Here is a 17,009-nt window from a genome sequence, read left to right as displayed (position 1 = left end):
CTAGCTAGTTGTCACGGCAGTTTATGGAGCTTCTAAACTCCGAAAAACGTTGTAGCAAATGTTCGATTCGCCCTCTCATATCGTAAAACTGCAAATATTCAAAATCTACATAGTTGATTTGTCGCCAAAAGTTTCAGAAGTGAATTTAGTGATTAAATAGCAACGGAAAATAAAAAAAAAACGTGCCGTTTTTGGCCAGTGTTGTGTGACCGTAGCGTTCTAGCACTTTGCATTGTGGGATACAGTAGGCGAGGTAGACTGGTCCGATGCATACTGGAGATTTTTTTCCAAATCAGTACGACATACGGGTATTTTTGGCATACTGTAGATTTTGCTTTTGTTACTACATGCTACAGTTTGGCCAAATCAGTGCGTACTACTAGTAAAGTAAGCGGTTTACAATACAACCCTTGAGGTCAGAGGTCAAGGGACCCCTTTGAAAATGGCCATGCCAGTTTATCCTCGCCAAAAATTAGCAAAAGTTTGGAATGTTATTTAACCTCCTTCTTGACAAGCTAGTATGACATGGTTGGTACCCATGGATTCCTTAGGTTCTAGTTTCATATGATGCCAGTATCTTCACTCTAGCTTTAAAACTGAACCAACATCAACCATAAGGTTAATGCATTAAAGACATTAGTGGCGTTAAAATGGATTTGCGTTATCGTGTTAACTTTCACTCTAATAAAAATACAAACAGGAACATAAGTGAATGTGTGTGAAAGAGGGGCGGAACAAAGATTTCACTTTCTGTTCATCTCTCATCTTGTGGCCTAATTCTCCCTCTCTTTCTTTCACTCGCGTCCCTCCCTTCATCCCTTCTTTTTTCTCCGTCCCTTAATTGCTTGACTTCTATCCCCGACTCCACGTGACGCCATCTTGCATGTCTTAATTAAACGGCTGCTTAGAAGGAGGAAGGCATTGAGTGAACGAAGGGATGTAGGGGGAAGGATGGGTGGTGGTGGATTAATGAAAGAAGAGTCTGTTAATTACACAACAAGGTCAAGGCCGCTTTACCTTCACAGCTTAATTGCGGCCCCTGATTGTGTTGCAAGGCTTCATTTTTAATTCAAACAGCGGGCAGACTAAACTATGTTAATTGCTGGTGTAGTGTGTGTGTGTGTGCATGTGCATGTATGTTGGTGTTTGGGTGACAAGTGTGTGTTTTATGAGGTAATGCATCAGTGACAGTGTGATTTTAGGGCGGGGTTGTTTAAAGAACTTGTCTGAAGAAAGGATGGGTGCATAAGTGTCTTGTGTGTATGTTGTATTTATATGTATTTATGTGATTATGTGTTTCATTCTGGGTCTTTTTGGAATTTGGGAACATGGCAATTTAACTGTTTATTTTGATTATTAAAACGTTTGATGAAAATTGCACACAAACTGGATTTTAGAAATACAATTGGCAGTGCAAACGCTCTGCAATTTAACAGATTTCCTTCCTTCTTAGAGGAACTCTGGTGCATAATCAGCAGCTCATTTGCATTTCTTCTCACTTTTTATTACAGGAAGCATTTCTCCAAGCTGTGATTGTCGCAGGAAGCGACCTTGTTGACTGTAAACTGCAGTGATCACTGTGTTTTTGCAGCAAGAAACACAATCATCGTTTAATGCTGGGAGACGTAAAATCAGTTTAAATTGATGCTCTTTTTAAATTGTGACATTTTTCATTAAAAGTCAGCAAGAGCCAAAACCAATTAGAGGTGTAAGGATACATCGATCTGGATCTATATATCGATTCAACGATCTAATATCATTGATGCAAAATTAAAACATTGATGCATATCATCTTTAAGATATGCCTCAGTGTTAATTTTGGCAGCTATTTTAGATTTATTCTTAAAACGAAAGTGCTTATTAGTTTTAGTCACATTTTAATCGTTTTTATCCTTGTCCAAAGAATCAATATAATATCGTATCGTGATGAAACTTGTGATATACATCCTTAAAAACAGTGAGCTCTAACACTTACTGTGTGTTGTCCATGTTTATGTGCGCCTGTTTTGATCCCTGTCATGAAGCTCAGCCGTTAGACCCAGTGGGGGGTGGGAGGGTGGGAGGTGGAGGGGTTGGAGGATAGGCGCACCTCATCCATCTCCTTGATAGACCAACTGTTCCTCATCACATGGGGTTGTGTGCGTGCGCACGCACACACACACATATCCACACACCCTCCAAAAACATTTGAACTGTCGTATGCTGTGACCGTGACTCCCCCCGCCAGTGAAGACACTTAATCAGCCTTATGGTCCAAGTGACCCCCTACCACCGTCTCCATCCATCTCTGCAGCCGCTCAGCTTTTTAATAACTTTGGATCAGGAGGCTGGATCTCAAATGTCGCAGGGGATGAGCGATGAGCAGGGATTAGGGTTTGCCTCAGATGGTCAGCTCAACACATGACTTTATAGTGTGGAAATCAGAGAAACGATAGTTAGTGTTTTACAGCGGGAAAGATGTGTGCCTGTACCATGTCAAATTAATATTTAGTATCATGTATTTAGAATGAAATGCTTCCCTAAACACCTGACATTCTTTTTAATTTGCATATTGAATAAGATGCATCAGGAAAGCGGGACCTACATTCTTTATAGCTTAATTCCTTTAAAGCATTTTAAAATAAGGACATTGATACTACTTGGCATTTATAGATGAAAAAACGTATGCACAGTACCTGCTGAAATAACTTGTTTGTGTATGCATGAAAATGAAAAACGATTGACTTCCAGTTTTCCCTGGAGATTATGACCGCTGTTATCTGACCTCATGGCTTTGGTTAATACATACAGGTCAGGTGTCAAATGAGGTCAGGCGGATGGATCAGTGAGGCGTTCATTGTGTATGCCAGACAAGTGTGATGGAACAGCGCAGAGCAAGAGATAAAAAAAATAGGCAGACAAAGGAGTGAGTTGAATGCTCACATTGTCAAGCAAACTTAAAGTGAGCAATGAGGAAAATAAACAACTGCATGATGTAACGCAATGCAAACCAATAGCTCTGCATTAAATACTGCTACTAGTTGTTTGTCTTGACTGGTGCGCTTCGAAGCTGTACTTTTCACCCATTTTGAATGTTATCAGCCAATTGAATGGGCGTTATCAGCGGTTATCATTCATTATCATCATCATTCTAATGCTTCCGATGGGCCAAACTGCACCTACCACATTGTGAAAGTGAAACTTAACATTGTGAATTGAAACGGAACAACATAAGGTTTGGTAGGGGGTGTCTTTGGTATCTTTGCGACAGCCTCAGAAATGCTAAATAACAACAACATAAGGCCAATGTTTCAACATGCCATGTCCCAAAAGTCCCATGTATCTCGGCCAATAGTTTTGTTCTGGGGATCATTGAGCAAAAAAACAACAAAAACACTATTCAATGATCAGTAGACGATCGGCAAGACTTGACCAATCAGATTCCACTATGTAAATTCTTAGTCTGGGACATCCCTAAGGCTTGACAACAAAACTACATGGTTAGGTTTAGGAAAAGAGCGTGATTTGGGTTAAAATAAGTAAGCTTGTTATGAAACCTATGTAACTTGGCGTTAGTGAAGTACCTACATATCGTAACAACAATATGTTAAGAGAAGTCTACATCGACTTTTGGTTTCACACAGGATACGAACAGCAGTCTCCTGGGTGAAAGTCCTGTGTTTGTTTGACCCATCCATCGCCCTCGACCCTAGAGGTTGGCGTCGTCTTCTTGTATTTGTGTTGGCGATCAACCATGTGGATGGACGATAACGGAAACTTAATGTTCTGAATTGAAACAGAACAACTTTACGTTTAGGCAACAAAACTATTTGGTTAGGTTTAGGAAAAGATTGTGGTTTCGATCAAAATAAATATATTTGTCACATAACTTACGTGGCTTGAGTTACGTAAGTTACGTAACAAAAGTGTGGTAAAGTAAGTCAATGTTGGCTTTTGGTTTCACATTGGACAGGAACAGAGTTCTCCTGGGTGAAAGTTCCTCCTTCGCTCCCGTCATAATTACTACGGCCACTAGAGGTTGGCATCGCCTTCTTGTATTCGTATCGGGGATCAACCCTGTGAATGGATGATAACAGCCTTCTGAACCTACTAGTAGGTGTAGCAGGCTCCCTCTCACCCATATCTATGAGGCTAATAACAGCTGATAACGCGTGACTATGTGCATTGGACTGCATCACATTGAAAGGTGTTTCTAACATTTTCTACTTTTCATTTACATATTTGGAAGTGCAAAAAACATAGAAACACCTTAGACACTAATGCAAACCAGTAGAACAATATGATATGGATAAAATGTTACCGCAGAGTTGCATCAACACTTCCCCCGGACAGTGTGAAAAAATTACAATTGATAAGTTTCACAAGTATTTATTGTAAGACCGCTGTGTCGGAATGCAATGCATTGTGTACAATGGTTTTCATTACAAGCAGATGGTTGTTCCCTCTCGATAGTCTGTCAGGAGACTAATGTTTGCAACTAGAATTTGCACCTCTAATCCCCTTGCTACTGCATGCGCGGGCACACACTTTTCATTCACACATTAGACACTAATACGCTGTAAAAGATGCACACCGCCCTCATATAGGGCCTCATATACATAATTACACTGCGTAAGCACACAAAGATATGCACCTTTCCCTATCCTGGTCCCCTCTAAGTGACTCTAATAGGTTTGTCTTCCAGGGTAGGGGAGCTATCTGATTACCCTTGACCTCCTCTCATTTAACAATTCGACAAGACACTAGATTGAATGAACTGCTCTGCAGTTTTTTCCCTCTTCCTCGTTTTTCCTCTTCTCCTCTGTACTTAAGGATATGCAGCAGCGCTCATCTGTCTGCACTCTTGGGAATGACATTTACCCGGCCGTTTTGTCTATATCTGGGTCACAGTCTTTATGAAAATGGGTGATTCGGATGAGGCAAATGGAAATGGAATGTCATTAGCAGTCACGAACCATTCAAGTTCATATCCCAGATTTGAATAGCTGATTTAAAAAGAATCAAATGGAATCGGCGTGTCACAACAGACTGCAGGCTGGAGATTATGCTTGTTAATTTCCATAAGCAGGCCACATCCAACACACACAAATAAGAGGTCTGCAAGACAACAAAAACTCTCTTCTACTCTTCCATATCCTCCCTAATGCTTCCACCAGTGAATGTGATTAGCTTCCAGTTGCATATATTATTAAATGTTTAGGAAATGTAACATTGAGGCGTGTGTGTCACAGTTAATTACGATCTGAATCGACTGCAACAAACACATTTCTTTTCAGTAGGACTCGCTGTTTTCTTTCTCTGAGGGTTCTAGTTTTTCTTTCATTTTCCTACAAAAACACATTTTCATTCAAAATTTCTTCACTCTGGAGGATGGAACCTGCCAAAAAATAAATAAATTAATTACTTGATAAATAAATATGCCGTTAAAATTAGCAAAAATGATATTCAAAATAAATGTAGTCCTTAATTAATTGATAAAATGTGACATTTCTATTTTATTTATTTATTTACCTTTGTATTAATTCCCTTTTTTATCTACTCTTCTGTTTAATTTCCACTTTTATTTATGTATTTATTTTTTTATTTAGGAATTTATCTTTGTATTTATTTGCATAAAATATGTATTATTTATTTATTTGTGCATTTATTTATTTCTGCATTATTTTCCTTTAGCATTTCACTCCTTATTTACTATTATTAATTTTATAATTATTCCTTCCTCCACCCTTTACGACTCTGTGGTTGTTATATACGGTGTACTCGCAGTGCAGACACGCTGTAGACATTTTTATACATGAAAAATTGGAAGTAGTCAAGAATGACATTATATATTGCCATTGCAAATGGGGAAGAGATGTAAGTGTCTAAAAGGCTGCTGTGTGTATAACCTTCAGCGGCATTACAAATCAATATTACTTCTCTTACCTAAGCTTATCTTCGCTCTCGGTTTGAGGGAGGAATTGTATTCTAGTGAAGTATGACAGGCAGGGGAGACGGCACGCACACATGCACGTACACACACACACACACACACATAGAGCGCTGCTGTTCAAAAAGAGCAGAACATTGAATCTAATTTCGCGAGCGCTCGACCTGAAATTGCCTGGCATTCACATGCAAACATGTTTGCTGACTTGCGGCTGATGTGGTTATAATGTAAATGACTGGGGCGCTACCCATTTTTGCTCAAATGCACACACAAACATACACAATATATTACCTTAACATGAGCTGAATCCGTCTTCTGCTGCGAGCTGTTTTCCATGCAGGCTGGCTGCATGTGCAGTAAAGGAGTGTGACTGTGGGACTGTCCATCTGGATGTGATGGTGGCGATGATGATAATGGGTATCAGTGGGACGTGAAGGCTCAGAGCCTGCAGGCCACCGCGCAAGGCTTGACCGAACAACGCTGAATTAGTTTTTTTTTCCAGCGTTTTACTGTCCGTCTTTCTCTAAAATCTCTTTTCATTTGTGTCCTTCAATCAGAAGAGTCGCTTCTTGTCAGTCCACTTTGGATTTTGGATTCTTAGACGGCAGTACTGCTTTGTAGTCTGCAGGGAGTTTGTGTCTGCATATGTACATTACAATTTTGAGACACAGTGTGGTTGTGGGTGTGCTTGTGTCCGCCTGCAACCCAAATGTGTCTGTTTGCTTTTTCCACACACGTGTGCTTGCATGCAGGTGCCATATCATGAGGATAGGCACGGACATAAATAAAAGCCTGTGTGGTTGAGCTAAATTGAAGCCATCAATCACACACATGGGGAAACAAAAACGCTGCACACTTCAACACAGTGACCACTAGACAAGGTTGCTGATCCTACAGTCAGGGTCTCACGACTGAGGTGAGGTTTGATGATGTCAAAGTTTAGGCTTGAGGCCTAAGCTGATGATGAGACTGTTTGCTATTACATATCTGACAGACAGAAAGCATAGGAAGAGAGAGTGAGGGGGGACGCCATGCAACAAAGGCCCCTAGCCAGAATCCAACAAGGGACATTGTGATTACATGGTATGCACCTCAGACCACTAGGCCATGGGGAGTTGGGTACATTGGGCCCGATCACACGAAAAGGCGTGTGAATGACACAATAGTGTGCAAGGCATAAGCGTGTAATAAGAACGTCATTCTTGCGTTTGGCATGTCATTTTCATGCCATGTTGTCTGTACTGACTGCAGTATTAATGCATCTGCTACATTCAGAGCTGGTGACGTGGGATAAAAAGTGAGAAAGACTGTTTATGGGGGGCGGGATGGGGAGGTTGATGGGTCCAACAAACACAGGACTTTCAACCAGGAGACCGGTGTTCGAGGCCGGTGTTTCGGTGGTGGAAACCCGGCTTTTGGTGGTTTTCCTGACAATTCCTATGGCGCCACCATGAGGTTGACATTTGAGGTTTTGAGTTAAATGTCTTGATGCAACTATTGGATGGACGGCCATGAAATCTTGTACTGCAATTAATGGAGTCAGTGATGACACGAAGTTGTTCACAAGTTTATATCGTGAATAAGTGAACAAGGCAGTGATTTTCGGACACAGTCGGCGACTACTTTGGCCGATGTCACAATGAGGCCGAGAAGCTTCATGCCAGAGTTGCTGATGTCACCATCAGGGTGGGACACTCGATGCCTAGCCTATGACGTCACTATTAAGCTGTGCAGCATGAGCCTGAGTTGATGATGTTCCAATGAGGCTAAAATTAAATTAAAGGGTCAGTTCACCCAGATTACGAAATGACATATTTTTTTTAATTTAACCCTTGTGGTATCTACACATGAATATTTATGTCGCTGAGTCTAATACAATGGGGGTGAATGGAATTTCATTTGTGCAGTTGCACATCATTTGTTTTGGATTACCTGAACGTGAAGGTTGTTTCGAGAGTCTCAATTGCATGTGATTGTAAAACAGAACAGGTTAATGAGCAGGAGGCAAACAATGAAAGAACAAAATTCAGTCTAGTCACAAGTTGAATCCCCTAAACAATATGTGAGCTAATTGCAGCTCGCTCTGGATAAGAACAACAGATAAACACATGAAATGTAAATGAGGAGTTCATGTGTGTGTCTGTGAGACGGATAGGGGCGAGGAGGAGGAGGAGGCGATAGCATCCTGAAATTGTCCCCTTTCAGTCTTTTGTTCCACGGCCTCTGATAAATCCTGTGAAAAGTGATAGCTGGAGCAAAAGAAGGGATGGCGAATAATAGACAAAAAGGGTGAGGGTGGGAGGATGGCAGAGAGCAAACATGATAGAGGGAGGGTGAGGGGGGAGTGTGCACGCGTTTGGCAGGGAGCAGAGCTGATAGCAGTCAAGAGCTATTTGAGAAGATGAGATGGGAGAAAGGTAAACGTCGGAGTGACACGGGTATTAGAGAGAAACGGTGAAAACACAGGAAAAGAAGAGGAGGCGGCTCTGTCAACAGACAGTGATTGACTTCTTGGTGTGTTTGCGTGTGTACATGTTGCGTTTTCTATAATCAGCGCCTCAGCCTAGTGAGTCAGAGTGTGTTCATAAAATACAGATATGCATCCTCCATCCATCTGTCTGTTCTAATCACGTGTACACATAAGAGAAAATACATTTGTTTATTTTTATATTCATATATGCAGTACTTAAGTCGTACTGCATTTTGTGTCATACCTTTTTAAACCTCAGTTGTTTGCCTGTTTTTGCGTGTCTGGATGAGTTTGATGTATGCCTATATGTCCTGCTGAGTACATTATGTTTGATGCTCTCCTGGTTCAGGTGTATTTTGTCTTTGTTTGTCTGTCCGGGTGGTCGCCTTTCTGTTCCTTTCTGCAACTTCCGTCTGATCCAAACAGAACAGACGTGGCCCTTCGGTGCTGTGATGTAACACAACACAGCTCTTTGTTGTGTCCGTTTCGTGATGTAACCACTCTGGTATTGTTAAATGTTCTGTGTCTGTCTGTATGAGAAAGCCAGCGAATGAATCTCTGGCTGTTTATATTCATACAAAGTCTGTGTGCTTTTTGTGTGTCTGTCGCTGTGCATACGTGCCGCATTCAGCGTCGGCAGAATTAGACTCGTCTCCGGCGTAAAGCTCGTACACACAGCACCGCTGACATTAATACCCCTGGCGGCATTGTTCGCTAGTTATCCTCCTGTGTTCCCTGCGTGATGTCAGTCTGTGGTAACCAGGGCAGAACAGAGAATAAAATGATAAAGCAAAGCGTTGACCTGAATGGCATGGCTCAGAGCTTTCTCCCAGATTACACTGTGAGGCAGCAGCCAGTCAGTGGGCAGACTTGAATGAGGTCTTTACTTAGAGCTGATAACAGGGATTTATGCTGTAATTCAGGGCTTGGTCGTATCTTCAAAGTAGCTAGACGCGCAGACAGGTTATGACACTGCATGTAGCGCGAGAGAAAAATTGTTGTCTTCAAAAAGCAGACGATGGAAAGTGTCAAAAAATTGCTTTTTTCCATCAGTCACTTAATGTCAGATGTGATGTAATACTTAACCACCAATAAACTACGCTGACTCGGAAGCATAAAAAAACACATAAGTGCACTGTTTTGGAGCCTGAGAGGTGTTAATGAGAGAAAAAAAACTTGATTTGTGCTCTCAATCTAATAATTCATGCTCTCAAATTAGTAATGGTGCAGATATTCATTGTCCCAAGAGGATGAAGCCTGCTGACTTTGATGATCCCCTGACTTTTGCTCTAACGCCACCACGAGGTTGACATTCTGTTTTTTAGTGATGTTTCCCTCTGGACGAATTGGAAAAACGTTTGTGATGCCCTCACTTATCATCTAGCTCCATCATCAGGTCAACATTTTAACAACTTGAACTATACTTTTATCATCAAATGTGTCCTAAACTAATGGCATTCCTATCAGCCTCATCTGTACTTTGTGTTTAGTTCTAATTAGCAGATGTTGGCATGCTAACAAGCGAAACCAAAATGATGACAATGGTAAAACATAATACCTGCCCAACATCAGCATGTGAGCACTGTCATTGTGGGCCTTCGATGTATAAAGAGAACTGGATACAGCGTTGTAGGCGGACTCACGTTCATTCCAAAGAGAGACTCTCACGAACATTGAGTTTGTCAACATCTGTTTTATCTGATAGGATACAGTTTTCATTCACATATCTTGAGGTCAGAGGTCAAGGGACCCCTTTGAAAATGATCATGCCAGTTTTTTCCTCGCCAACATTTAGCACAACTTTGGAGTGCTATTTAACATTCTTCCTGTCAAGCTAACATGACATTGGTTAGTACCAATCGATTACTTCTACTACTGGTTTTCTACCAGTATCTTCACTATAGCTTTACGACTGAGCCCGCCACGACCTCTGAAAGACAGGATAGTGTCTGTGTATTGCTACGCAAAATATCACGATACTATGCTGTATCAATTTCTTTCCAGCACCTTTAGAAAGTATGACATTTATATAACCACAGTAACACTAAATCTGCTGGCATGTTGTTGGTGAAGCATAGAGAAAGCAAGAGAAAGAGAGAGACTGAATATAGCGCAAAATCCATAACAGGTGTTGCATAATTGAATATCTTTCCGTTATTGTGGCCAAAGAATGTCGTGTTGAACGATAACCTTGTCATATCGTATAAGCCTAGTCAAATTTCAGCTTGTCGAATTCAGTCGTCTCATCTCATCTCATCTGGGACCATAACCTCATCACTTCACCATTTCATAATTTAACCCAACCTGAAACACTTAAACGCACCAATCAGTCATTTCTCTCCAACCCGCCTACTTGTCTGACCCCGAGTTCATTACATGCACTTGTGTGTGTGTGTGTGTGTGTGTGTGTGTGTGTGTGTGTGGTGTGTAAGAGAGACCTTCAAAACAGTGTGATGGTAATGAGAATTCATTTTGCGGATGTTAAAGCTGCCTACAAGCTGAAAGAATTAGCATCAGAATCAGCATCAGCCACACAGAGGCCACTGATCTGAATTAAAGCTCTCTGAATTATTGATTTCCACCTGCTGGGATCACATCCCGTCTCCATTCATGCTATCACCTCTTTTTATCTCTTTTTTTATCCTTCCGTGCTTTATAAACCGCCGCAAAAAAAACTAATGAAACTGAAAAATTTCAAAAACAAATGATAGTGTCATTGTGTGTTTTGGTACGTGCACAAGTTCCTGTTTTGTGTGCATATTTGTGTTCATTCCTCAGTGAGTGTGTGTGTGTGTGTGTGTGAGTGTGTGTGTGCATATCAGCGGGGGTAAAGCTGTGAGTGTGTGTGTGTAAATGTCTAAAGCAAACCTCTTTCACTGTTATTAATATTAATTAATGTGTGCTGTCAGGGAGGCAAAGAAACAATTCATTGCTCACATTTATTGTATTAAGTGCTTCATGATTTATTAATGGGCATGTTTAAGGTTAGAGAAAAGAAAAGTGAGGGAAAATAAGAGAAGGGCAAACTATAAATGTATTCCTCCCACAAAGACAAAAGTCTATTAAAGTAATTTGTGAGCTCATTGAATTGTGGATTCTTTGGCCCTTTTTATTTTTAGTTTTTATTCATTAGATGGTGAAACCGTTAGCATACATCAAAGTGTAATTTTGATTATGAATATTTTACTCTCATTTATCTGGTTAAATTGATACCAAGTTTTGCATTTGTCATATTATCCCATCAACCATCAACCAACGCCACAAATTTCTTTGACGCATTAACGTAATCGATATTTCAGAGGTTGTAGCGGGCTCAGCTTTAAAGCTAGAAGATACTGGCATCATATGAAACTAGAAAACATACGGAATCCATTGGTACCAACCATGTCATACTAGTTAGTCGTGAAGGAGGTTAAATAACACTCCAAAATTTTGGCGAGGAAAAATTGGCATGGCCATTTTTAAAGGGGTCCCTTGACCTTTGACCTCAATATATGTGAAAGAAAATGGGCTCTATGGGTACCCACGAGTCTCCCCTTTACAGATATGATAAATATATACATACATTTGCATAAAGCAAGCATATTTTCCAACTCCCATGTTGATAAGAGTTTTTAATACTTGAAAAATCTCCCTTTAAGGTACATTTTGAACAGATAAAAAACAACTCATTTGTGATTAATCGCGATTAACTATGGACAATCATGTGATTAATTGTGATTAAATATTTTAATCAATTAACAGCCCTTATATATTTATTACTGGAAATCAATTAACAACAGAAAACAATGACAGATATTGTCCAGAGACCCTCACAGGTACCCTCAAAGCCCAACAGGCAACAACAGCTGTCAGTGTGTCAGTGTGCTGACTTGACTATGACCTTCCCCCAAACTGCATGTGATTATCATAAAGTGGGCATGTCTGTAAAGGGGAGACTCGTGGGTACCCAGAGAACCCATTTACATTCACATACCTTGAGGTCAGAGGTCAAGGGACTACTTTGAAAATGGCCATGCCAGTTTTTTCTCGCCAAAATTTAGCGTATGTTTGGAGCGTTAATTTACCTTCTTTGCGACAAGCCAGTATGAAATGGTTGGAACCAATGGATTCCTTAGGTTTTCTGGTTTCATATGATGCCAGTATCTTCTATCTTTGAAACTGAGCCCGCTACAACCTAAGATTCACAAGTTACATTGATGCGTTAAAGAAATTAGTGGCGTTAAAATGAATTTACAACGCGTTATTATTACGTTAACTTTTGACCTCAGCCTCGCTCGCTGTCCCTGCTTCTCTCTGTGCTTCTCATCTGTATGCGCTACACGTCCGTGCTTATCTGTTTTCTGCCGCCGTCTATCTGTCAAGCTGAAGGAGTCCATTCTCCCTCCCTGTTTAATGTCCCCTCTTTGTACAGTGCGTAGCCGTACCGTCTCTCACACACCATCTGTTTGTCTGTCTGTTGGTGTCTCTGTCTCTCCTAACTATCTCCCACGCCAGTTGGTCCTCCCCACCTCCCCTCCTTATAGGACTTGGCATGTTGCTGCATATCTATATTATTACACCTTGAAGAAATATGTCTGTCTGTGTGCGTTTGTGTGTGTGTGTGTGTGTGTGTGTGTGTGCATGTGCTACCATGTTCCATTTAATCGAGGCTCCCTGTTGGCGCATAGGACAAATTGATCAGTTGGTTTGCCAGCTGTCCTGGCAGATCTCTCCTTCTGTCTCTCTATTTCTCTAACCACCCCCCCTTCTCTCTTTCTCTCCCTGACGCTCTCAATTCCAGTTTAACTTGTGTACATACCTTGGCAAGGAAACGGCAAAGACGAGATGAAAATGATTGGAGTGGTCTTCCGTACAAGCATCGCTGTTGGATGCATTTTTAGAGACTCCGCATTCTCCCATTGGCAGGTGGCCGCCGCTTTGACTGACGTGACCTTCCCTGGCATTGGCTGTTGCCTTCGAATGATCCCTCGCCGCGGAGAATGACGGGCAGCGAGCGACGCCAGCTCCCTTTTGTTATCTGAGCTGCACATATTGTCTTGATACACCCCTATCATTAGCCACACATTTCCAAGGTGGGCTGGCTAAGTGTGCATCCACGCTGAATTGAAGAGATAAGTCGGGATCGCGGCCAGCCACGAAATATGGCTAGCCATGCTTTTAAGCATGATAGGTAGAAAAAATGCAAAACCCCCATTTCTGTTCTCAGAGATCTATGCATAATTTCGCCTTGATCCGGGCGCTATTCACGCTTGATGTCCTTGGCGTGGCGAGGGAAGGATAGTGGCAGCACGGCCAGGAACAAAGAGAGTCTACTCCGTTGCCGCTTGACAGGGTGTGTGTGTGTTTCTGTTATGTCCCCGTGCTTGGCTGCGCTGTGAGCTGAAAGCGAGAGGCTTTTCTCTGTGTAATGACAGACATTAGAAAGTCGATTACAAGGTTCTTACAGCCTCGCAACTCGCAGGCATGCACACGGGCGCAAAAAACACACTTTCATGCAGTCTGGTCTGAGCCAAGGAGAGGCTGACGAGGCCTGCTAATCGATGTGTGATGGCAGGCCTTTTGTGTGTGTGTGTGTGTGTGTGTTTGGTAAAAAGAAGTGGGATAACAGAGGCCCCCTTCATTATTGTGCTCGTGTTTTGATGACCATAAGCCAACGGTAGCTTTGTGTGTGTCTTTGCACCTGCTGCTTATACCTCAACCTGACCATCTCACACACGGGCCTGTCGTCTCCTCTCTGCATAATTGACTGTATTCTAGCATGACACGGTGCCAGTGGTACCACAAAACTTAATTTACTGTTCAGCCAGCTGGTTCCAGACCTCTAAATCTCTGCTCATACCTCAAATTCTGTCACACAATTCAAATAGTTCTGCTGTTGCTCTCTTGAATGGCCGGTTCTCCAGTTGGAGAAACGGTTGGTGATAAGGTAGCTGACCTACATTGCTAACATTAACTAATAATTTATGCAACTTAGCTTGCTGATTTTAGTCAGCCAGTCGGGACAACCTCGAATAAATCTTCTTGATTGCGTTATTTATTTGTCTTCTCTTTTTCTTTTGCAAGTGACAAGTGTCCAATAGTATGATTACTCTGAGGTGTCCTCACATAGAGATTTAGTGTTGTTGAAGTCAACTCTGCCTCATCTATTATGTTCTCATATCACAGCACTTCATTGTGCGTTGTCACTTATTTAACCAGTAGATATTCTTTTGGTGACGCTTTGTTACGCCCTTTGAGGTCTGATAACGACATCTGGCGCACAAGGGACCCTATAGCAAACTGGTTCTCAACACTAGTGGCATGACGGGTGGGGCAAGCGTGACCGGGGGAAAATGTAATGCACAATTAATGTTTTAATGAACACATTATCATTAACATATCTTGAAGTCAGAGGTCAAAGGACCCCTTTAAAAATGTCCATGCAAGTTTTTCCTCGCCAAAATCTAGCACAAGTTTGGAGCGTTATTTAGCCTCCTTCCCGACTAGCTAGTATGACGTGGTTGGTACCAATGTTTCGTTTTTTAATTTCGTATGATTGACTCCAACTGTTTAGTGGCTATGTCAGGCACTAATGATCTCTGAGGCCAAAGTCAGTCGCTCCTCACAGAAAACACCTAACAACAAGCTATGACTGATTAATGAAGTGTTAACGAAATGCCAGTCAAATGCCTGAATATCAGCTGAGTTAATGCATGTAATAGGAAGCCTGTTGGAGGTTATGTGTTTTTAATTAGAGGGGGGGAGAGGGGCAGATTAGAGAGACGAGGAGGGGAGAAAGGTAGAATGCAAAAAGAAAACCTTGAAGAGTGAGAAAGGGATAAGAGAGCAGAGAGAAAGGAAAAGAGGGCGAGAGCATAGCAGAGCTGTTAATGTAGACCCGCTGTTTAGAATACAGTCTCAGAAGAGAGCAGACGAGAGCATCGAGCTGCTAGCTGGCTGCCTGATTTCACACCCATTATCACCTGCTACAACGGCACGGCAAGTGGAAAATGAAACTGCGTAGGGGCAGAGTGGAAAATAACCTGTTTGTGAGTGTGTGTTTACGCTGCCGCCCGTTGTCACACATGCATTGATAGGCTTCTGCTGCGCGGAGTGTATTCTATTCTCGTGTGCGGCACATGTAAAGTCATGAGTGCTTATCACCCTTCTCACCTTCCGTAGTCTCTCTGATGCGGAGTGGAGGGAGATGCTTTTCAAAACTAGCAAATAAAGTTGGAAATGTGGAAAAACAACAACAGATTTAAGTTTGGGGTTTTGCAGTTGCGTGCCTGCGCATCGCCTCGGCTTGTTTTCGTTTGACTTAGCTGGTTCAATCCAGTCGCAGGCCGCTGATCACACGTAATGTGAAAATTGTGTTTGTCAGATGGATTCAGACAAAGTCTCCTCTACTTTTCTCCCCTAATCATATCTTTTTATCTCCGTCTGTACTTCCCTCTGGACTCAGTTGCTTTCTGTTTGTCTCATTCATTCTTAATTTTCTCTCTTATAAACCGAAAGGGAGATTAGAACTTCTTTTCTTAGGCTTTAAAATGTTTCTGTGCAAAGAAGTGAAAATGTAAAAGTTATATAAGAAATGATTTAAATTATCTTTTGAAGAGCTGAAGACTTTTTATGAGCCCTTCTGTAGAAAATAGCTACGGAAGCCCTGAGAGGCAAGTGAGAACAAAAAAAATCTGGTGAACCGTTTAGATTTTTTCGCTCCTGTGTTTATGACTAAACTTAGAAAAATTGTCCTGAAAAAATCTTTTTTTCATCTGTTCCTAAATGAACAGTGTGTAGCATTTCGGGAGATCTCTTGGCAGAAATGGAAAATAATATTAATGTGTATGTTTTCTTTTGTTTATAATCACCTGAAAGCATCAAGAATCGTTGTGTTTTCGTTACATTAGAATGAGTCGTTTCTATCTACGGAGCAGGTCCTCCTCATGGAGCTGGCCGCTGGAGAAGTTTCAGTTGGTTGCAATCTGCAACCGCACTGCTAGATGCCACCAGATCCTACACACTGCACCTTTAAGGAATTTACAAAGATTACCACCTTTAAGTCGTAATCACGGGAGAGAAACAATTTAGATCAGACTTAGAAAATGGATCACCAGATTTTTTTTTTTCTCACTTGCCTCTCAGGGCTTCCATAAATATCTCATGGTTTTCTGTTATATAATAATGTGGGATTTATGTGGTCATCTGGGATTTCCCTTAAGGAAGCCGGAATTATTAATGAATCAAATTTCTTGGACATATCTAATGTACTGTATTTCTCTGTGTTCTTTTCCAGCGTGCCCTCGTGGCTCCTATAAGATGTCCTCCAGGCAGCAGGAGTGTTTTCCTTGCCCGGCTAACAGCGTCGCAGAGGACGAAGGATCTGTGGCGTGTGTGTGTGAGGAGGACCACTTCAGAACCCCCCTGGACACTCCCTCAGCACCATGCACAAGTAGGTTTATATTTGCGTGTGTGTCCTTTCAGACTGCACCAACCCGTCACACCACATCACTCACACACTATCCTTTCATCTAGACATTTTTGCATTAAGCGAGCAATTTCATGTTTGCAAGCCAATCATTATCCCACTCACCCATTCAGCCTTTCATTTATCTGCCCTTTGCCATT

At 41.7% G+C, this 17,009-nt stretch overlaps 1 protein-coding gene across 4 annotated transcripts in view; it reads left to right on the top strand.

Moving 5' to 3' along the window:
* The window catches only part of epha10 (EPH receptor A10), a 187,061-nt gene that overhangs the window by 99,462 nt on the left and 70,590 nt on the right, over positions 1-17,009 (top strand). For all 4 annotated transcript variants that reach the window (XR_012590760.1, XM_074614597.1, XM_074614596.1 and 1 more), the window contains exon 4: positions 16,678-16,833. Coding sequence is in view for 3 of the 4 variants with exons in the window: in XM_074614597.1 (XP_074470698.1) it covers positions 16,678-16,833 (156 nt within the window). In the remaining variant the exon portion in view is untranslated. The remainder of the gene's footprint in view (positions 1-16,677; positions 16,834-17,009) is intronic.

This window comes from Sebastes fasciatus, chromosome 17 (assembly GCF_043250625.1).
Source record: "Sebastes fasciatus isolate fSebFas1 chromosome 17, fSebFas1.pri, whole genome shotgun sequence".
Lineage (NCBI taxonomy): Eukaryota > Metazoa > Chordata > Actinopteri > Perciformes > Sebastidae > Sebastes > Sebastes fasciatus.
Note: the sequence above shows the minus strand (reverse complement) of the source record. Positions and strands in the feature narration are given on the sequence as shown.